General features: G+C 65.5%; 10 protein-coding genes across 10 annotated transcripts; 7 read left to right on the plus strand and 3 right to left on the minus strand.

The window, feature by feature from the left end:
* Positions 1-2,204: 2,204 nt before the first annotated feature.
* Q8F55_008714 (uncharacterized protein) lies at positions 2,205-3,839 on the plus strand (the record flags this gene model as incomplete). The annotated part of the gene is made up of 3 exons (XM_069357098.1): positions 2,205-2,821; positions 2,949-3,731; positions 3,791-3,839. The coding sequence occupies 3 exons, from the start codon at positions 2,205-2,207 to the stop codon at positions 3,837-3,839; spliced, it is 1,449 nt and encodes a 482-aa protein (XP_069205035.1).
* An 810-nt stretch (positions 3,840-4,649) lies between these two features.
* Q8F55_008715 (uncharacterized protein) lies at positions 4,650-5,280 on the plus strand (the record flags this gene model as incomplete). Its single annotated transcript, XM_069357099.1, has 3 exons — positions 4,650-5,110; positions 5,181-5,193; positions 5,239-5,280. 3 exons carry the CDS (start codon positions 4,650-4,652, stop codon positions 5,278-5,280), a joined length of 516 nt encoding a protein of 171 aa, XP_069205036.1.
* Positions 5,281-6,067: 787 nt separating this feature from the next.
* Q8F55_008716 (uncharacterized protein) lies at positions 6,068-6,694 on the minus strand (the record flags this gene model as incomplete). Its single annotated transcript, XM_069357100.1, has 2 exons — positions 6,068-6,265; positions 6,680-6,694. 2 exons carry the CDS (start codon positions 6,692-6,694, stop codon positions 6,068-6,070), a joined length of 213 nt encoding a protein of 70 aa, XP_069205037.1.
* A 656-nt stretch (positions 6,695-7,350) lies between these two features.
* On the plus strand, positions 7,351-9,396 carry Q8F55_008717 (uncharacterized protein; the record flags this gene model as incomplete). The annotated part of the gene is made up of 4 exons (XM_069357101.1): positions 7,351-7,425; positions 7,463-7,556; positions 7,649-9,006; positions 9,043-9,396. The coding sequence occupies 4 exons, from the start codon at positions 7,351-7,353 to the stop codon at positions 9,394-9,396; spliced, it is 1,881 nt and encodes a 626-aa protein (XP_069205038.1).
* Positions 9,397-10,001: 605 nt separating this feature from the next.
* Positions 10,002-11,492, plus strand: Q8F55_008718 (uncharacterized protein; the record flags this gene model as incomplete). The annotated part of the gene is made up of 9 exons (XM_069357102.1): positions 10,002-10,111; positions 10,144-10,439; positions 10,474-10,480; positions 10,528-10,543; positions 10,582-10,691; positions 10,742-10,907; positions 10,989-11,272; positions 11,325-11,381; positions 11,420-11,492. 9 exons carry the CDS (start codon positions 10,002-10,004, stop codon positions 11,490-11,492), a joined length of 1,119 nt encoding a protein of 372 aa, XP_069205039.1.
* A 109-nt stretch (positions 11,493-11,601) lies between these two features.
* On the minus strand, positions 11,602-13,917 carry Q8F55_008719 (uncharacterized protein; the record flags this gene model as incomplete). The annotated part of the gene is made up of 6 exons (XM_069357103.1): positions 11,602-12,744; positions 12,778-12,877; positions 12,915-13,059; positions 13,095-13,423; positions 13,460-13,749; positions 13,786-13,917. 6 exons carry the CDS (start codon positions 13,915-13,917, stop codon positions 11,602-11,604), a joined length of 2,139 nt encoding a protein of 712 aa, XP_069205040.1.
* Positions 13,918-14,171: 254 nt separating this feature from the next.
* Q8F55_008720 (uncharacterized protein) lies at positions 14,172-15,420 on the plus strand (the record flags this gene model as incomplete). The annotated part of the gene is made up of 3 exons (XM_069357104.1): positions 14,172-14,402; positions 14,439-14,546; positions 14,662-15,420. The coding sequence occupies 3 exons, from the start codon at positions 14,172-14,174 to the stop codon at positions 15,418-15,420; spliced, it is 1,098 nt and encodes a 365-aa protein (XP_069205041.1).
* A 617-nt stretch (positions 15,421-16,037) lies between these two features.
* On the plus strand, positions 16,038-17,001 carry SOD2 (Superoxide dismutase [Mn], mitochondrial; the record flags this gene model as incomplete). The annotated part of the gene is made up of 5 exons (XM_069357105.1): positions 16,038-16,157; positions 16,293-16,481; positions 16,529-16,757; positions 16,823-16,896; positions 16,933-17,001. 5 exons carry the CDS (start codon positions 16,038-16,040, stop codon positions 16,999-17,001), a joined length of 681 nt encoding a protein of 226 aa, XP_069205042.1.
* A 264-nt stretch (positions 17,002-17,265) lies between these two features.
* Positions 17,266-17,840, plus strand: DIB1_1 (U4/U6-U5 snRNP complex subunit dib1; the record flags this gene model as incomplete). Its single annotated transcript, XM_069357106.1, has 4 exons — positions 17,266-17,285; positions 17,363-17,647; positions 17,683-17,780; positions 17,815-17,840. 4 exons carry the CDS (start codon positions 17,266-17,268, stop codon positions 17,838-17,840), a joined length of 429 nt encoding a protein of 142 aa, XP_069205043.1.
* Positions 17,841-18,087: 247 nt separating this feature from the next.
* Positions 18,088-19,709, minus strand: Q8F55_008723 (uncharacterized protein; the record flags this gene model as incomplete). The annotated part of the gene is made up of 5 exons (XM_069357107.1): positions 18,088-18,352; positions 18,389-19,037; positions 19,074-19,198; positions 19,237-19,341; positions 19,438-19,709. The coding sequence occupies 5 exons, from the start codon at positions 19,707-19,709 to the stop codon at positions 18,088-18,090; spliced, it is 1,416 nt and encodes a 471-aa protein (XP_069205044.1).
* Between the last annotated feature and the right edge of the window lie 132 nt (positions 19,710-19,841).

Raw genomic sequence — 19,841 nt, forward strand, 5'->3', positions numbered from 1 at the left:
GTTATCGTCGAGCCAAGAGTTGCCGCGTGGGTCGTCGAGGGGTTTGGCGGGTTGTCGGGCTTGGCCTGTGCGTTCCGACGCGACTGACACGTCTGACGTGATGGTCGAGTTCGCCGAGGGACAAGGGGTCGGGTGATGCACCAATAACGAGGATATACGTGCAAACGTTTGCCGTGTGGCTGGCACCGGAGGGAGCAGGCAGTCGCCGTGGCGGCGCCGGGGCTTGGCGCACCTCGGTGTGTGTCAGCGGCTGGCTCGGGCTGCCAGGCAGTGATGCACGCGGCGGCGTGGCGGGCTCGGGCTCGACAGGTAGCGATACACACGGCGGCGTAGCGCTCGCGGGTCGTGGGACGGGGCCGCCCGGTACACCGCTGGCGTCTGCGCACACTGGCCAGCCACGCCATCATCAGCCATCAGCCTCGGGTGCTCGGGCCCGCTCGCACGGGATCGGCAGGGCCGGGTGATTCGTGGCAGCGGCAGCGGCAGCGGCGTAACCTCTAGCCACTTTTCCCGCTCCGCGAGCTAGCTATGCGGACGGGTCCGAAGCCAGCGGCGGCGGCGGCGCCAAGAAGTCCGCAGCCAGCGCGGTTGTGTCTCTCGCCGCCGCCGGAACGGGGGGCGGTCCGAGGCTCGCCGCGATCCCCGTGCTGTGCGCAGCATCGCGCCATCTAGCCTCTGCGTGCATGCAGGGATATCAGCCCTGAGCAAGTGAGCGATATACGCAGCTCGCGCCGCGGGGATGCGTGGCTGCGGATGGGGGATGGAACGTGTGTCGGTCGCGGTCGCGGGAATGGCGGTGTTGGGTGGCCGTTGGCCTGGCCGGCCCCTGGCACCCCGTTCTGGATATCACGGTCGCTGGCCGCTGGCCACTCGCTCGCTCGGCGACGCGCCGGCCCTAGTCTCCCGCTGCACCGTAGGGCCCGTAGCTCGCTCGCGTAAGCAGGCGTTGAAACAGCGTACGTGTACGTGAGCGTGTATCGTCTTGGTGAGCCCGACGGGACAGGTGCAGGTGGTGTACGCTGCGTCGTCGCTTGAAATGTCTGCAGTGCCCGTGGCCGCCGCCGCCTAGTTCTAGACTTGGGCCCCGGCTCCGTGCCCCCTCGCTCCGAGTTTTTTTTCAGGGCACCGCGGCCAGGGTGCGCTCGCTGCTGGCGCTGCCGGCGCTGTCATTGGGCGCGATTACCAAGCCGAGGGTGCAGTGCCAAGCATTTCGTGGCGGCTGCAGTGGCGGCAGTGGCATCAGCTGTGGGAACCGCGGGCAGCGTGCAAGCGCGCCCAAAGGGGGGTGCCCGGTTAGTGTGCGCCCGTGGTGGACGACTTGGCAGGTGACCTTGTGCGGCGGCGACTGGCACCTGTGCAGGCGTGCGGGCGTGCATGCTGCAGTGATCGCCCGGGAGGGGGAGCAGGGGGCAGGGAAAACTCTGAGACAGGGAAAAATCACGCAAACGGGCGGCGGCCAGGCAGCGACGAGTCACGACCGTCACCTTGGCATGGTTAATTGGAGGCACAATGGTGACGACGGCGAGCAGCTGGCAGCTGGGTGAGTGAGCGACGAGCGAGGCGGTGCACTAGGCGTCCTTGCTGCCCAGAGATTATTACCATCTGCACAGTTCATCAGCTATCTATCTCGACTTTTGTCCTTTTGTCTTTTGGGCGACTGTGCACTGTGACAGCGACGACAGCCACGTAGAAGATTGCTACAAACGCAGCGACAACAGCGACAACACAGCCAGGACACCCCCCACCCCCCCGGCTATCCCACACTACGGCCCTCGCCCAAACCTTCCTTCCTCATCCAGCCCACCCCGCCTCGCTACAGACAAGTCCACCTGACCACCACCACCACCACTTTCAATCGAACGCCGCACCTAACCACTTTCAACAAACCACCACACTACTTGCATCAACCACTCTACTCTCAGTGTGCATCACCACATCACCACTCGGTACAACTCACCCCCAACAACCATTGCTACCTACCCCCCTCCACACCCTCCCCCGCCCCCCGCTTACACCACCCCGCTCCCCACCCCTGCGATCGACAGCCGAAGGCCCAGGAACCGTTTGTCAAGCGAGGTCAACCGCCGCCAGCTTCCGCAAGCCCAGTCCAGCCCCAGCCCGCCGGCACACCCCCCACCCCCGCATCGCACCTTTTCCTTCAGCTCTCAACTCCATCTCTCCATCACCATCCACACACACACACCATGACCTCGCTCTCGAGACCAGCGCCAACCCTCCAGATCCCCCAGAGCCCCGGCTTCCAGGGTGTGCCCACTGGTGGTATCCTCATCAACAGGGCCGAGGACGAGCGCGTACTCCCCCGCCGCTCTCCAACCGACCCCCCCTCCCCAGTCCGCATCGTCGCTCCAGCGAGCGGCATCACCCGGGGCCGCCCAAAGTCGGTCAGCCTGCCGCCGGCCAACACGCCCGGCGCACCAGCCGACACGCCGGGGCAGTCGTCGTCCCCGCGTATCCGGTTCGCCCCCCTCCCTGACCCCGCCGTCCATGGCCGCACCCTCTCCACCTCGCGCCCTGACCAGGACCACGTGTCCGAGGTCCGCAACCTCGGCCCCGGCGGCGCCGACAACGACGAGGCCGTCGACGATGACGACGACGACGACCAGGACACGGACGAGGACTACTCGTGGGACCAGGACAATGGCCGCCGCCGCTCGTGGGCCGTGACCATGGGCATGGGCTCGTGGAAGTCGTCGTCCAAGAAGCTGCTCGGCGGCAGCACCGGCAGCAAGTCCAAGACGCTTAGCAGCAGCTTTGGCGCTCCACTCACCAAGAGCGTGTCGCAACCCAATAGTGTGAACAGGTGCGTAGTCTGGTGGCGCGTTTGACTGCGCATGTGGTCGCCAAGCCCTTGTGCCTCGATCGTCGTCTGCCGATGTGGTTGCCACGTCACTTCCTTTTTTTGTGATCATCGCTGACGCATACTTCAGCTCGCCATTCAGATGGACTGGCCCAGAACCAAAGCGTGCTGCGACGGCCGAGTCGGGATCGTCGAGCGGCCGACGAGGCAGCTCTGTCGGTGCCCACCGTCGTGGCGCGAGTGGCGACAGCACGTTTGGCACGTCACCCAACCCCTCGGTCGGCGCCCGCATGCTCAACGGCCGCGTGTACGGTGCCCGCCGTGCGTCCGAGGCTGCCCTGCAGGAGAAGATCAACCGCGAGAAGCTCGAGCCTGCATTCATCGAGTGGGGCCCTGGTGGACACGGCAGCACACCGTCCAAGCCTGCCGAGACAACAGGCAAGGGCATCGACGATGACGATGGAGGTGGAATGGCGTGGGTCCGCAGGCGTCGCGAGGAGCGCGAGCGCCGGGAGAGAGAGGAGAAGGAGGCTGCGGAGCGTGCCGCAGCTGCCGGCGAGAGCAATGGAGACTCCAAGGACGACGTCGGCCCCATGGGTGAGACGCTCGACGCCGAGCAGCTGGGCGACCAGCGACCGGCGAGCTTGTCGTCGTCTGCGAGCTCAGTATCCTCGCCTCGTCCCGCCGTCGGACCTCTGACACCCCGCGACGGCCCTGTCGAGTTTGCCCTCCCTGCCATCCACATCAGCGAAGCACCGTCCAAGGGCCCTGCCGGTGGCATCGACATCCCCCGAGGCCGCAGGCAGTACTCTGAGGACGACGACAATGATGACGACGAGGATGACGGCGAGGACGACGAGGACGAGGACTTCCCGGCCGACGAGGAGGAGGAGGACGACCTACCTGATATTCGGTGAGTGTTGCCGCTGGCAGCCGGTGGCAAACGGGTGGCCCGTGCTGACGCCCATCAAGGAGGACTTGCGACGCTGCCGGTGTCGAAGTTCTTAGCCGGCACAAGTAGGCGTAGCGTAGGCGGATTGCGAACGACGAGCATGATACCACTGGTGTCGACCATAACAACAAGAAGAACAAGGGCCACGCCTTTTTAACACCCCTCCATCATCCCCGCCCCCCAGCGCTTGCTCGGCAAAAGCGAAGCGACAGGCGGGACGTGCATAGATCTCTGCTCGTCTCGCTCGCCTCGGTCGCGAGAGCAAGCGACGATATGTGCGGATCTCTCTCCACTCATCAGTGCCAGCGCCACACGGCCGCGAGCCGTCGTTGTATCCGAAGTACCTGTTCCGTTGTACTGTTTCTGGCTGTGACTTTGTTATCTGAAGGCGACTATGCATTGGTTGGATGTGCCGGACTCGGGCATGGGGGGAGTGGGTAGTGATCGGCATGTCTATTCTGGGCGCGGAAGTGTGGGAGCAGCATGAGCACTGCCGGGCACCGGGTAACGGATAGATAGTGGCGGGGAAGTTGGTGATGAGCTTGGCGTGGCGGGGTGTGGGAGTGGCGAGGCAGCTTGGGTCAGTGAGGAGTGTCGGCGGTGTGTCCAAGTGGCACGCCTCGGCGGTGCTCGTCGCGTCGACGGCTGTCGTCTTCCGAGCGTCACACGAGCACTCACGAGCATCACACGAGCTGCATGGGGGCTGCGGCTGCCGGCTGGACCAAGTGGAACGTGACGATCGACACATACGAGACAGCCGTGGCGACTCGCGGAGACCCCAGATCACGTGATGTTCCCACCCCCTCGACCCAGAATTTCCGTCCCCAACGCCCTCGACAACACAACAAAACACTCGCGTCAGCCCACCACCAGACAACAATGGTCACGACGCGCGCCGGATCCCGCCAGGCGTCAGAAGCGCTCGCTACGCCGACCAAGCCCGCCGCGGGCGCCACCTCGGCCGCGGCGTCGCCCTCGGCCCGCGCCCGCGCGCGCAAGGCGTCCCCGCCCGGCGCCGCCCCCCTCGCAACGGGCAAGACGTACAAGCCCCTCGCCGACGGCGCTGGGCCGAGTGCACGCCGGCGCGCGCGCCAGAAGGACCGCGTGCGCGCGCTCAAGGCGAGCGCGGGTGTCGCCGCCGCAACAGAGGCAAAGGTCGACTCGATCGTGCTCGCGGCGGCGCTGTACACGGCCCTCATGGACCAGGACGACGCGAGCGTGTGCATCTCGCGCGTGGCGCGCTCTGCTGCGGCTGGCACGGGGATGGACTGGGAGGATCTGCTGGGCGCTACGCGCGCCGCGGTGCTCGACGCCGCTAGGGACGGGAGGGTCGAGCTCCTGTCGCATCGCGGTGAGCCGGTGGACGCTGGGGACGAGGCGGCGGTGCCCGGCGCGCTGAGGGTGCGCAAGGGGCCCAAGTTTTGTGCGTTGGGCGTGGGGTGGCTGGGGGGCTGCGCTGACTTTACAGAGCGGCGTCGACGCCGACACGTATCTACCACGCCACTTCTGACACCACCACCACCTCGACCCCACGACACCATCTCGACACCATCTCGACATCATCTCCCGCACCATCTGCCACTCCCACGCTCCCGCCCCCGCCCCCGCCCCAGCACACACCACCACACTGCACCACCCACCCCACCCACCCCACCCACACCCTATTCATCATGTACAACCGAGATGGACTTTGGCTTTCGCGACGGGATGGCAATCGCCGGCGGGCGCGGGCGCCCGGCGCGCCGCCCGATCGCCGAGAACCGGCGCGTCGAGCGGATGTAGTGGGGGGTGGGGTGGGCAGGGGGTGGGGCGGGGGTTGGGACAGTGGCGGGGGAAGGAAGCGCCGCGGCGACTTGGGAATCAGACAGAGTATTATTACGCGACAGGGGCAGCGGCGCAGCAGACAAGGAGTGTGGTACAGTGGGTGGCTCGGCGTCGGCCTCGCCCCCCTCGGCCCCCTCGCCAGCCTCGGGGATCGGCGAGTTCTGGGGCCAGCGCTGGGGGTTGTCGATGGAAAAATGAGGCTGGCGCGGCGGATGGCGGTGCGCTACGCGGTGCGCGCGGGGTATCGGGGCGGGGAGCTTGAAGTGGACGTGTTGGAGGGGATGGGGAGGGGGCGGGGGAGGGGGCGGGTGGGGCTCGGGGAGGGGCAGCACGGCCGGCAGGAGGGCCAGCTCGTCGGGGTCGGGGAGCGGCGGCGCGGCGGGCCGGAGGATCGGCGTGACGGACACGGGGGCGGCGGCAGCAGCGGCGGCGACCACAGCCTTGTCCGACTCGCGCCGGGCCACCGCACACCCCTACTCTGGCCCGAGGTAGTGCACGCGCGGCGCGACGCCGCCGGAGCGGAGGAAGCCGATGCCGATCCACGCGATGAGCGCCGTGAGCGCGGCGCGGAGGACGAAGCTGAGCAGGCGGCCTCCTGGGGTCGAGGGCTGGGGGAGCGCGGCGAGCGCGCGGGCGGCGGGCGCGAGGTCGGGCATGGGCAAGGAGCGGAGCTGGCGTGAGCGGCGGTCAGGCCGGGGCCAGGCTTACGAATATGTGGGCGAGAAAGTTGGATGTGGGAGGTGTAGAGGCCACCTGCGATGCTGGCTCGCGCCTGGCCGGCAGCAGCACCAGCACCAGCACCGGCCTCGCACAGCCCGGGTGTCTGTGCGGCTGGTTCCGGGTGCGAGGTGCGTGAGGGGCAGCTCTGTGCCGGCAGTCGTGTGCATGTTGCGATGCGCCCCGGGCTGTTGCGGCGCCGTGGCGCTTGGCGCTGGCTGGCGTCGGATCGGCGCGCGTCGGCGCCGGCGTCGCGATTCCGCCACATGCGACGCCCGACGCGTCGTCGTGTCGGTTGTCGACGCGTGTGGCGGCGTGGTGTGTGGCAGCGGGACTGGGCTGCACGACTGCCACACTGCGACACACACCTGCTCGCAGATCATGGACGCAGCTCGCAGATCACCCACCATCACCACCACCTGCCACAGCCACAGAGCCACAGTCTGCCCCGCGGCATGCGTATGCCGATCGCCGTGCCACCCCCCCCCCCTCCCCTCGGGCACTTGCTCGGCGTCCTCATGATCGGCACGAGGCAGAGGGGCCCAGCGGCCGCCGAGATGACGTCTGGCTCGCGCTGGTGCTGGCGCCGGTGCGTCCCATTGTGCATGCCAAGCGCGGCTCCCCACCCACCCAGTGGTGCCATGAAGTCATGCTGGTGGAGTCAAAGAGTTGGGTGGCTGCGCCCATGACGTCAGTGTCATCATTCAGGAATGGGTAGGCGGGAGTAAATCTGCAGCTGCAGGCAGGCTGCGAGCGCCGAGCAAGACGGAGGCAAAAATGTCACTGCGCAGCAACAGCACGAGGTGCAGCCCGCGCGATGACGCCGTCTGTCGGCCTTCCCTTCCCTTTGCTCGTTCACCGCCGCTGCCGCCGCCGCCGACTCCACCAGCCTGCACCACCACCACCACTTGCATCTTCCTCCTCGCCGCCGCCGACAAAACAAAAAACCCCATCCCTCCCATCTCTCTTTACTCTTCTCTCCACCCACAAGACAAGCTCATCACACTACACTACACATCAACAACAACAACAGCCCACAATGTCCCACTTTGACACGTTGTCGCGCACAACGTCCAACGGCGGCCGCTCGACCGTCTCGCGCAGCCAGTCGCTGGTAAGCCGCCCGGCCTCGAGCCCCACTCACCCCGTAGATCAAGAAGAACACGGCCAGCCATGAGCTCAAGCCCTCGGACATTCTCATCGAGCGCTTCACCGCCTGGAAGCAGATTGTCAAGATGCTGATTTGTGAGTGGAGTCGCACGAGTCGCACGATGGCGTCGCAAACTCGCTGCCGACTGGCAATGCAACCCGCGACCGCGACTAACCTCCTCCCCCAGCCTACTTTGAAGGCGTCGCAGACATCGAGGGCAACACGTCCAAGGAGCTCACCAAGCTCGCGGCCGTCATCCAGGTGCCGTTCCGCCCCGGAAACCAGTTCCTCGGCGAAGGTGGCATGCAGGACGTCTTCTACACGATCCGCGACAAGACCCGCGTCATTGCCGACTCTCACGCGTCGCTTGCCCGTACCATCGAGTCGTCGATTGTCCAGCATCTCCAGAAGCTCCGCACCGAGATCAAGGCGCACATCAAGAATGTGCAGAACGACACTGGCAAGCTCGCTGCCTCGGTCGCCCGTGAGCGCGAGCTGTCCAACAAGGCGCTCGCCGACCTCGCCCGTGCCGTGTCGGCCGTCAACAACACGCCGATGCAGATCAGCGCCAAGGAGGACCCGTACGCCGTCAACATTGCCGTCCTCAAGCAGCTCCAGAGGCAGGTCCACGAGGAGAATGCCCTCCAGAAGTCGATCGTCATCATGCAGCAGAACTCTGCCCACTTTGAGGAGGGCATTGTCCGCTCGATCCAGTCGGCCTGGTCGACCTTTGACGAGTGGCAGAGCCGCATGTCGGTCTCGGTCCAGGAGACGTGGCGCCAGCTCGGCATCAACATGGCCCAGCTCATGCCCGACCGCGAGTGGATCTCGTTCGCTGCCCGCTCGGACCACCTCCTCGACCCCGAGACTCCTCTCCGCAACCCCGACGCCATCGACTACCCCGGCCGCAACGACCCCTCGGTCATTCCCGTCCACTGTGGCCTGCTCGAGCGCAAGAAGCGCTTCACCAAGACGTACCGCGAGGGCTACTATGTCCTCACCCCTGCCGGCTTCCTCCACGAGTACGCCTCGTCCGACCCCACCACGGCCACGCACCCCATCTGGTCCCTGTTCCTGCCGTCGTGCACCCTCGGCCCCCCTTCGTCGGCTACCACTGCCAAGTCGCACAAGTTCCACATTGAGACGCGCAAGGACGGCACGAGCGCCTTTGGCAAGACACCAGGCAAGGGTCTGTTTGGCAGCGGCGGCGAGGCCTTCACCTTCCGCGCCCGCTCGCACGAGGAGATGATGGAGGTGTGGAACGACCTGCGCATGCTTGTCGCCCGCTACCTCGTTGCGTCGGAGCAGATGGAGCGTGATGGTCCTATTGCCCAGGCCGTCCGCTCGGTCGGCTACCACTCGGACGAGGAGGAGGAGGAGGACGAGGAGGACGGGTCGTCGATCGAGGCCGAGGAGGAGGATGAGGAAGAGGAGGACGAGCATGAGCACGAGCACGCGCACGCGCACGCCCATGCCCACGCCGAGGAGGTGCCCGCCTACACTGCCAGCGGCGCGCAGATCGAGGTTGGCCCCAACGGCTACGCAGTGAGTGGCCATGCCCCGACTCTAGCTCACGCTCAGCTCGAGAAGAAGCAGAAGCCAACATCGCCCACGCCAAACGACGCGGGCAACGCTTCAGCCAGCCGCCGCGAAGAAAAGGCGCCCGCTCGCGAGGAGCCTACTACTGGTGAGGCACTTGGTGGTGGTTCTGGTGGTGGTGGTGCCGGTCGCGCCTCTTCGACTGCCGACGACGCCGAGCCCGACCAGGCGTCCTCCTCTGTGCCCGCGCCGGCGCGTCCGCCGCGGGCGGCGCGTCCTCCCCAGGGCGACGAGCCGGACACTGTCGAGACGGACAAGGACGACGAGGATGGGCAGGAGCAGGAGCAGGCGCAGGCGCAGCCGAGCATGCTCCAGCGCCTGGGCCTTACGTCGTAGGGGCGTGGCGTGCGACACAAACACCAACACCAACCGCCACCAACACATTAGAGCACGCTGACGTGAGTTGTAGCCGACGACTAAGCCACCATCATTTATACACACGAGGGCTGGGCTAGGGCGCTGAGCCTACCCAGCGGAGCGGGGCGAAGGGAAGGAGCCGATATACGTTATGCCAGATTATTATAAATGCACAAGGTGCGAGCTGCGCCAGTACTGTAGGGCGGGGGGTGTGGCAGGGGCAAAGGTTTAAGGCGGGCAGGGAACGGGAGCGCGAACGTAATTGAGTGACTAGTTGCGTAATTGAGTGTGGAGTCTGAGTCCTGGGCAGACCTGGCCTAGCGGCGATTGTGGCACATTTGCCGTCTACAGTGGACCTGGAACCCGGCGAGTTTTGTCTTTTTCCCTACCCGCGGGGCGCAGAAGCAGAAACAGAAACGACGTGCGGTGCGGGTATGTCGTGGGTTGTGGATCGGCATGCACGGTGCGCCCCGGCCCCAAGCACGGACCAGCGCGGAGCGCGTCGTGTGCAGGCAGTGGAATGGAATGCATACGAGATACGAGCGACCGAGAAACAGACGATCACTCATTCCACCAAGCCAACAATGACAGCGACCCCGACGCGCGCGCACGCCGCGCGCCTGCTGGCCGTCTGCGCGGCGGTTGTACTCGCCAGCGTGCTCCTGCTCGACACGCAGCGCGTCTTCTCTGAGCGGTAGGCGTCCCCCGCGAGCGAGCTAACGCTAGGCCATACACGCACAAGCTGTTCGCGGCGTGCCCTGCCCAGTGCCCCTCGGACCCGTTCACCCGCCCCGGCATGCTGCACTGGAGTCCGGCGGGGCTCGCGAACGAGACGCGCTGGGTGCCCTTTCCCTCTGCGCGCGAGGCCTGGGACGTGGCTGGCGGGCCGAACGCGTACGACCTGCCCAAGGCCGACAGCGTGCCCTCGCAGGCTTGGGACGGCGCCGCGCCACAGCTCGCGGCGCGGCTGGAGCAGGGCGGCGAGGTGGGTTGGCTGAGGGGGCGGACGGTGCTGCTCATTGGTGAGTTGTGCGTTGATGGCCCCGCTGACGCCAGGTTCGAGGTGGGTGGTGGCGGCTTGAGTGACGGCGACGAGCTAACCTCGGCCAGCCACGACCGCAATAATGTGAGTTCGCGCCGCCCCGGCCCCGCTAACGCGCCCAGGTCCAGCAGCTCTGCGACGTACTCAAGGGCAAGTACTACTCGTGGGGCGGGCATACCGGCGGGTACTGCCACGCTGCCGAGCACGACCTCGTGCTGGTGAACTGGTTCCTGTGAGCTGCCTGCTGCTCCGTGGCCCCCGTCCCCGCCACTGACGCCGCAGCTACGGCATGGTCGACGTCGAGGGGCGCTACCCCCCGGGCGAGTCCCCGCCCAACACGTTTGAGCGGCGCTTTGCCGAGGTCCTCGTGCCCAAGATGGCCGAGACGGGGCTTTCGCACCGCTCCATCGACCTGGTCGTCGCGACGAGCCTGTTCTGGGACGACAAGGTGGGCCGCGAGCGGCGAGCGGCGAGTCGCGAGTCGCGCTCGCTCCCCCAGCCCCGCGTGCGCTGACGCCGGCGCTCCCAGTTCCTTAGCGAGGCCAAAACCTTCGGCGTCGACCGCGCAAAGGCCCACGGCCTGCTGTGGCACGAGGCCGCGTGGTTCCGGCACCGGCTGCGCGCCCTCTTCGCCGCCGTGCGCGCCCTCTACCCCCACGCGCCGCTCATGTTCCGCACGCGCCAGCTGCGCGAGGTGCACTCCAACGACGCCATGCTCCGCATCTTCCAGCTCGACCAGGCCGCGCGCGCCGTCGCCGCGCAGGAGGGCGTCGCTCTCTTCACTTGGGGCAGCAAGCTCGAGGGCTACACTGTGTGAGTGGCGGCTTTGGCCCGGCGCCGAGGGCTCGGCCCGCTGACACCCCAGCTACTACGACCACGACCAGCACTTTGCCCTCGGGCCAAACACCTACGTCTTTGGAGAGTGAGTCGCGCCGCCGCCCACCCCACTCACACCCCCAGCATGCTCTTCTTCTACCTCCACCGCGCCATCACACCCGGCTGCTGGGAGTGCCACGAGCGCACCGGGGATTAGGCAGTCACTTGCGTTAGAACACACGCCCGTGTTAAGAGCTCGGTGCCACCGCGCCACCGAGCCACCTGTATACCATGCATTAACAGTACTCTGTGTCCCCTTACACCCGCTACACCCTGAACCTTGTCGCCACCTCGGGCAGCGGCACTGACCCCAGCCCGCCCCCCGCGTCCCGGTTCGCAGCCAGGCTCTGCACAGTCTTCTGCAGCTCGACCCACTCGCTCTCACGCGGCTGCGCAAGCTTCTCGGCCACCTCGTACACGTACACCTTGCCGTCGCTGCCGCCGAGCCCGACCTTGCGCGCGAGCGGCGTCCGGTCCCACGCAAGCTTGTTGAGCGCCCGGTTCGACACCGGCGTCGACACAATAGGCACCTCGACATCCGCGTTCAGGTTCCACAGGTCAAACTTGCCCGTACCGTCGACCGTGCCGAACATTGCGGGGTGCGACCGGTGCCACTTGACGTCGAACACGTAGTCGTCGGCCTCTTCGAAAGAGTGGATCGGCGGGATGCCCGCCGGCTGCGATGGCGACGTGGTGGCCGCAGCTGCCGCCTTGCTGCCACCCGCCTTGGTTCGCCACAGCTTGACGGTCCAGTCGACCGACGACGTAAGGAACAGGTCGGAAAAGTCGATCGGGCCAGCAGACGGGTGGAAGTGAATGCCGGTGACGGGGCCCGCGTGCCCACGATAGATGTCCTCGCTGTTGAGACCCGCCTTGGCCGCCGCGCGGTCAAACCGGTTCACCTGGTACACCGAGCCCTCCTCGGTGCCGACCCAGAACGTCGCCGTCTCGTTCTCGGCAAAGTCGAGGCACGTGATCGACACCTCGTCCATCTTGTTCTGCGCAGGAGCGACGAGTCGCAGCGCCTCCTGAGGCTGGGACAGCATGTCCACCTGCCACGAGCACACGAGGCCGTCGGTACTGCTCGTAATCAGGCTGTTGGCGTTCTGCGTGCCGACAATGCTCATCGCGTAGATCGGGTACGTGTGGCCCGACGCCGACAATGGCGTCTTGAGCACAGGCAGGTGCTTTGTGCGTGTGTCCCACAGCAGCACCTGGCCCGAGTAGCTGCCGCCAAAGATGAGGTTCGGGTGGAACGGCGAGAACGTCACCGACAGGATGTCGGACGGCGAGTGGAACACAAACTCGGGCCGCTCGAGCAGGTGCAGGTTCCAAACCGCAACAATGCCGTCGGGGTCATTTGGCGCTGATGGGTTCCGGTTGTAGGACGCGACCGAGAGTTCTGGGAACTGCGGTCAGGTGCGCACTGAAGGACAACCCACCTTTGGCGACCAGTCCAGGCCGGTGACCGAGCGGTTCGCCGTCCATCGCTCGTCGCTGAAGGCGCACAGCAGTTTAACTTTCTGCCCCTCGCTTTCGTCGCTGTGCGGGTCAGCTCGGCCTCACCACCAACACCCACTATGACCCGTCGACGCCGATGGTGTAGTCCTTGATGTAGTCGTACCCGTCACTCAGCGCGCGCTGGACAATGCGCGCCGAGCCCTCGATGAAATTCGCGAAATCAGGCGACGAAAAGATGGTTCGCCTCTGGTCGTCAGGAAGATCTAGCCGTCAGCACTGGCCCTCCTCCCGAACTCACGCTGCAGCTGCAGATTATCCGTCTTCTCCTTGAGCTCCTTGAGCTCCTTCTCGATTTGCCGCCGCTCCTCATCAATCTCGGCAATAATGCGCGTGCGCATCTCGTCTTCCGTCTCGTGACCCGAGCCGCCGTCTCTTCGTCTGCGGTTCGTCTCGGCGCTCTCGCTCAGATCCGCCGTCGACGTCGACTGCGTCACCATGGCCGTCTGAACCGCCTTGGAGTACGTCTCGGGCTTGATGACCTTGGACGGGAGGTCGTACATCTCGGTATAGGTGTCGACATACTCGACCTTGACGACGGCGGGCGGCGCGATCGGGCTGAACGCTTCTCTGAGGGGTCAGCCGAGGTTTCGGTCGTCGACTCACTCCAGCCCCTGCCCAATGCTCACGGACGCCTGTCCGCGCCGCTCGTTACCAAGGCTGCCGTCGCTGAGCCGGCTCGTCGGCCGCCCAGGTGTGCCGGGCACGGACGCGCTCGGTGGCGTCGACCTGCCCGACGCAGCGGGGTGTGCGCTCGGTGCCGCCGAAGCGCCGAGGGACGACACGCGCGAAGGCCCCCCGGGGGTGTACGGCGAGTTGGGGCGCCCGGTGGACAGCAGCGAGTCGACAAATTCGTTGACATCCTTGCGCGAGGTTAATGGCTGCTGCTGCTGTTGCTGCGAGGTCAGTGGAAGCCTTCGGGGCCAGCCTACTTCTGACGATGATGCGCCGCTCCCTCTATCGACGGCCTGCTGGAGCAGCTTTTGCCGCTCCTCGCGCGCGCGCCGCAGCTCGGCGAGCTTGGCGCGCTTGTCCTCCATTTCTTTCCTTCGTAGCTCGGACATTGTGCTGTGCGTGAGGGTCAAGTGAGGAAGTAGTCAACAGGACGTAGCCTTCAGTCTTCTCGACGTGTTTGAACGTAACGCGACGGCCACGTGACGCGACAATCGCGAGGTGAAACGCATTACAATGGCTTATAATGGGCCTTGTAATTCCACCCTCGACTATTTCAATGTGTTGAAATCACCACCTCCCGACGTCACCTCCACCGCAAAAGTTGGCCATCACGGTTGTTGACCTCGCCATCACCGAGACCATCATGGCGGCGCCGGTCACCCCGCGCGCCCTATACCGGTCCTACCTCTTCCACCTGCGCTGGCTGCCCGACCCGCACGTATGGGCACAGCTCGCCCCGCACTTCAAGGACAACCTGCGGGCGGCGGCGGCGGCGGAGAAGCTCATCGAGGAGCCGGTCGACGGCGGCGCCGAGTCGTCGGCGTCGGGGGCCGCGCGCAAGCGTGTGCTGCATCTTCAGAAGCGCGTCAAGAAGGTGGGCCGGAGTGACCTGCAGCCGCTGACGCCACAGGATCACGTCGCCCTGCGCGCGGCGGTCGCGTACCACCCCAAGGCGCTCGAGCGCCTGCTCCAGAAGTGCTATGCGCAGAGGGGTCGCGTGAGGTGGGAGCTGATCAAGGTGGGTGTGGTTGGGCGATTGGGTGGGCGCCATCGGACCTCCTACGCTGTCCCACGGTGGGGTGATGAGGCCGGCACCAGCTGTAGACCATTCCCCCCCCCCGCTGACACCACAGAACGTGACCCTCACCTCCCCCCTCGCTCCGTCCGACTGGCCAGAAGAGGCACAGAGGAACAGCAAATACGCCCTCGAACGTCGGTTTCCACCATCAACGCACCAGCCACTCCCAGGGGCGCTAAAGCCATTGACCTACATCCCACCATTGCGTATCATCCCCGACCGCGCACGCATCGCGGTCCCGCGATCAGAGGTACGGCGAGAGCAGCGCCGGCAATGGGAGGAGGGATGGAAACGCGCGCGCGTGCCGCTCGCGATCCCGCCCAACGACCTCGGCGTCAGCACGGGATGGGAAAATCTCGGCGTCGTCGAGGCGCTGCGCCAGCTCGCAGGCGTAGGTCAGACGCCGCGAGTGCCGCCGCCACCAAGCCGGGGAGACAGCGCAGCGAGCCCTCCCCCGCCACCGGAGGTCGTGCCGACCCGCCTCCCGACATTTACAGCGCTCCCCCGCTCGCTGCAGGCTGCCTTCCCCCGACGGCCGGTGACGGGCCGAGTGCCGGACCCGTACCCCCGGCCGCCGAAGCGCCACACGCGCGACCAGCCGAAGAAGTGGGCCGACCCGATGCCGCTCACGCCGCGCGTCCTGCGGCGCGCGTACGGTCGAATCTGGGACTCGTCGTGCTGGATCCAGCCGCCCAAGACAGAAGGCGAGGCGTGGAAGGTGTCTGACTATCATGGCGCGTTCGGCGGTCGGAAGCCACACAAGGCGACGCTGACCTGGTCGCGGGCGTCGAGCGCCGACCTGGAGTGGCTCTGAGGGGTAGACTGGCGGCGATGGCGCCGACGGCGCCGACACACACTTGGCATTGTACTTGCATCTGCATGGGGTCGTGAACGTGCGCTGCGTGGTCTGGGCGGCCGCCACGGCCGCCACATTGCACGCGGCCATGGCTAGTGGCAGCCTAGTGGGCGCAGTCGCGACGACTGAAATGCCTCTGTCGGTGTCGAGAATGCCGCTGTGGCTCGAGACAATAAAGGTCGCCGCAGGTGGTGACTTTACTAAGGGTCGGCCACGCATCGGGTCAAGCTTTCGGGCGACAACTGCCTGGAGTTTGTAATCAAAAGAGAGGCCCATTAGCACTCGATTAGAAATCGGCTACAATGCCTTGCCCCCTCGGCCCCTCGGCCGCAACCAATCAATCCGCCGCATGACGCAATTCGGACTTGAATGGTCCATCTCCGGCGGGGCAGTCAGCATCGCACCAACTCGTCCGGCACCACCCTCCCCCCTCCGCTCCCCCTCCCACGCGCCATTAACACCTCGACGGTCAGCCAACCCGGTCGTGTCGTTTGCCATTCTCACAAGTCGTGCTCACCCACAACACTCGTAGCCCAGCTAGCCCCATAATACCACAGACTGCAGCACTGCCCACCATGATGCTCACTCGTCTCACCACCGTCACCCGCGTCTCCGCCATGGCCTCGACCCGCGCCTTTGCTGCCTCTGCCGCCCGCGGCAAGCACACGCTCCCTCCTCTCCCCTACGCCTACGACGTGAGTGGCGAGCTGTGCGTTTGATGGGCTGCGCGCTGACGCCGTGCGACCTCGCTGCTGCGTGACGCTTCTGCCCACTGCCTCTCCCCCACCGTGTCACTTTGCTCCGACCCATGACCTCATCTCACCTCGCAGGCCCTCGAGCCGTCCATCTCCAAGGAGATCATGACCCTCCACCACGACAAGCACCACCAGGCGTACGTGACCGGCCTCAACGCCGCCGAGGAGAAGCTCGCCGGCCTCCAGAAGGCCGAGGACGTCAAGGGCCAGATCTCGCTCCAGGCCGCGCTCAAGTTCAACGGCGGTGGCCACCTGAACCACTCGGTGAGTTGCGCTGGCTGCTCGGCGCTAGACGACGACTGACGGCCCAGCTCTTCTGGGTCAACCTCGCCCCCACCGGCTCGGCCCAGACCAAGCCTCCGACCTCGGGCGCGTTCGCCGAGCAGATCAAGAAGGACTTTGGCTCGGTCGACAACCTCATTGCCGACGTCAACGCCGCCACGCTCGGCATCCAGGGCTCGGGCTGGGGCTGGCTCGGCTACAACAAGAAGAGCAAGGTGCTCGAGGTTGTCACGACGGCCAACCAGGACCCCCTGCTGAGTGAGTGGGGTCGTCGGAGACGAGTCACCGGCAACACGAGGCACTAGTACTGACCAGACTCCCAGCGCACGCCCCCATCATCGGCATCGACATCTGGGAGCACGCCTTCTACATTGACTACAAGAACGTCAAGGCTGACGTGAGTGGAGGGGGTTGAGTGCCGCTGACGCCGCAGTACCTCAAGAACATCTGGGCCGTCATCAACTGGGAGGAGGCTGCCAAGCGCTTCGACGCGGCCGTCTAAGCTGCTAGCTGCCAGCTATGCCTGTAGCTCCTAGCTGCTGCCTGTCCGCTGCCCGCGGCTCGCTCTGGGTTGAAGGACGTAGACAAAATGCCATAGCCGAAGAATGAATGAGTGCGGAAGTATTTTGTGTTGCCACTGACGACAATGTTGGAAGACGGACGGCTTGTTGTTGCGGCCGGCGTCGGTGTTGCACTTTGTTCATTCCATCTTTGCCTTGGGCACAACTAGCATCCGTCGCCGGTCGCAGTCGAACACGTCGCCGCCATGTCGTACTTTATGACCCAGTAAGTGCGGTGTGTGGTCGCCGTGCCCGCGCCGCTCGCTCCTCGCTCCGCTCAGAGCTCGCTGACGCCGACCGCAGCCTCCACTCTGGCTGGCACGTCGACCAGGCCATCCTCGTCGAGGAAGACCGCGTCGTGTGCATCCGCTTCGGGCACGACCACGACCCCGAGTGCATGGCGATGGACGAGGCGCTGTTCGGCGTGTCGGAAAAGGTGTCCAACTTTGCCATCCTCTACCTCGTCGACATTACAGAGGTGCCGGATTTCACAAAGATGTACGAGCTGTACGACCAGTGCACGCTCATGTTCTTCTACCGCAACAAGCACATCATGATCGACCTGGGCACGGGAAACAACAACAAGATGTGGGTTGGGGGTGAGGGGTAGCGCTGACGATAAGTAACTGGGCTATTACCGACAAGCAGGAGCTCATCGACATTATCGAGACGGTCTACCGCGGCGCATCGAAGGGCCGCGGTCTCGTCGTCGCGCCCAAGGGTGGGTTGCCGGCTGGGACGCGCGCTGACAGCAGACTACTCGACCCGGCACAAGTACTAGGCTGGGTGCGGCTGCGGCTCACTCAACACGACACGCGCGAGTGTCGCGACGACACTGCCGACGGCGGGATAGGGCCCGCGCGATGGCTACGAGATACACTGGCGACACTGGCACACGCCCAGCGCCCACACGTTGTGATGCATTGCATATGATGGTATGATGTTGGTTGCTGCTGTCGGCGGCAGCGTCTATCTGTGCTGCTGCCGACCTCTATCTGCGATCCTTGCCGGCCTTGCCGCTGCCCGCCTCACTGCGCACACCCCGGGCACGTGTGCAGCGTCTCGTGGACGTACAAGTCACAGTCCATGCAAAAGTCGTTGGAGCACTTGGCGCACCGGTACCGGCCAGTCGGGCTGATGCCGTCGTCGACATGCGCGGCCGCGTCGGGTCCAAGGCTCGAGAGCAGTGGGAACGCAGTGTCACACCCGCAGCACGCCGACGCCAACTCAGCCTGCACTGCGCCAGTGTCGCTGACCGTGTCATAGTTGGCCACGGGGAAGAGGAGCCAGAAGCTGCATCGTCAGCACCGTACACACCACACGACTCACCTTCGCGCAAGATGCGGGCTGCTCACAACCATCAGGGAGCACACGTCGCAGTCGGTCGGCACGTCGCACAGCTTGGACCCGCATCGCGGGCACATGTAGCCTCCGCGTTTGATGAGACCGTGGCATGCGCAGAAGCCCTCGCCCGCAGGCGGTAGACGTGTAGGGAAGCCCATGACCATGAGGTCGCCCGCAGGCGGAGGCCGGCTGGTACCTCCTGCCGGACCTTTACCGCCGCGGTGGAGCGCATCGCGGACGCTGAGTGTCACGGGGGTAGCAATGGTCTCGGCTGGTGGAGGGATCGTCTCCCACAGCAGATCGCGGTAATGATCCTCGTCAATGGCAACGCCGAACCGACCGCCCGTTCGCTCTGCAATCTGACGGCAGATCTTGATCTCGGCCGAGAGCGAAATGATGGTCGTGCGAACGCGCGCCTGCACCAGCTCGGCCAACACCTGCTGAATGTTCTTCGGCCCGTCGGGATCGGCCGTCGAGATGGCGCTGAAGAGCACAAGAATCTCCAGACTCGACGTCGACGGCAGGTGGCTCATTCCGCCCCGTGCCACTGTCAGGCCATTCTGCAAGCTTGGCTCGCCCGAGGGCGCCAGTGCACGCTTGTCCTCGAGTGCGGCCACCACGTCTTGCGGACTGCCTGGACTTGTGAGCTGTGGTCAAAGCCAGCACCCACCTCCCATGGGCACGAGGATATGTGCCTTTCGGTCCCTCAAGTAGATGACGCCGACTTGCCCGAGCGGGTTCTGGTCAAACCACTCGACGACAAACGCGCGCAAGTATTGCAGCGTGAGTTCAAAGCTGCCCAGTCAGATGGGCGTCAGACGTCGGTAACATACCGGGTGGGACGAAAGTCCTTGTCCATCATCGACTCGGTGAGGTCCACAATGATAAACATGTGCCGCACGAGGGAGCGGCGCAGAGGTGCCTCGGACTGGCGCGCTCTGTGGGTGGGGTCAGCGTTGTTCTCGGCGCCGCTTCCGGCACAGCGATCCGGCTTCGCCATGCCTCGGCACCACCCTCCCCTCTGCCCAACCTACCTCTTCCGCATCCGCTGGGCAACATAATTGTCGACTGCCGCCTGCAGGCCGCCCTCCTGGTCCTCTTGAACGACATCCCAGCTGCGCTTGTACGTCTCCTCCCAGGCATTCATGGATTCCTTTCCCTTTCCATTCTTCTTTGAGCTCGAAGCCTGCTTGCCGCTGCCGCGCCTGCCGCGGGACGGGCCGGGCCGGTCGAGGTCGTCGTCCGAGTCGAGCTCTGACCTTGGCGAGTCTACGCCTGGGTCGTAGAGGAGGTCCTCTGGCGCCATGTTGGGTGGAAAGGGGGGATGTTTTGGACAAAAGGGAGATGCTGCGGCGAGGGAAGATGACTTGTGACTTGTGATGTCACGGTGACTGGACTGGGCGGGAGTACAATAATCGGATAGGCGCGGGGATTAGGA

Source organism: Vanrija albida (genome assembly GCF_041260175.1).
Source record: "Vanrija albida strain AlHP1 chromosome Unknown contig_7, whole genome shotgun sequence".
Classification (NCBI taxonomy): domain Eukaryota; kingdom Fungi; phylum Basidiomycota; class Tremellomycetes; order Trichosporonales; family Trichosporonaceae; genus Vanrija; species Vanrija albida.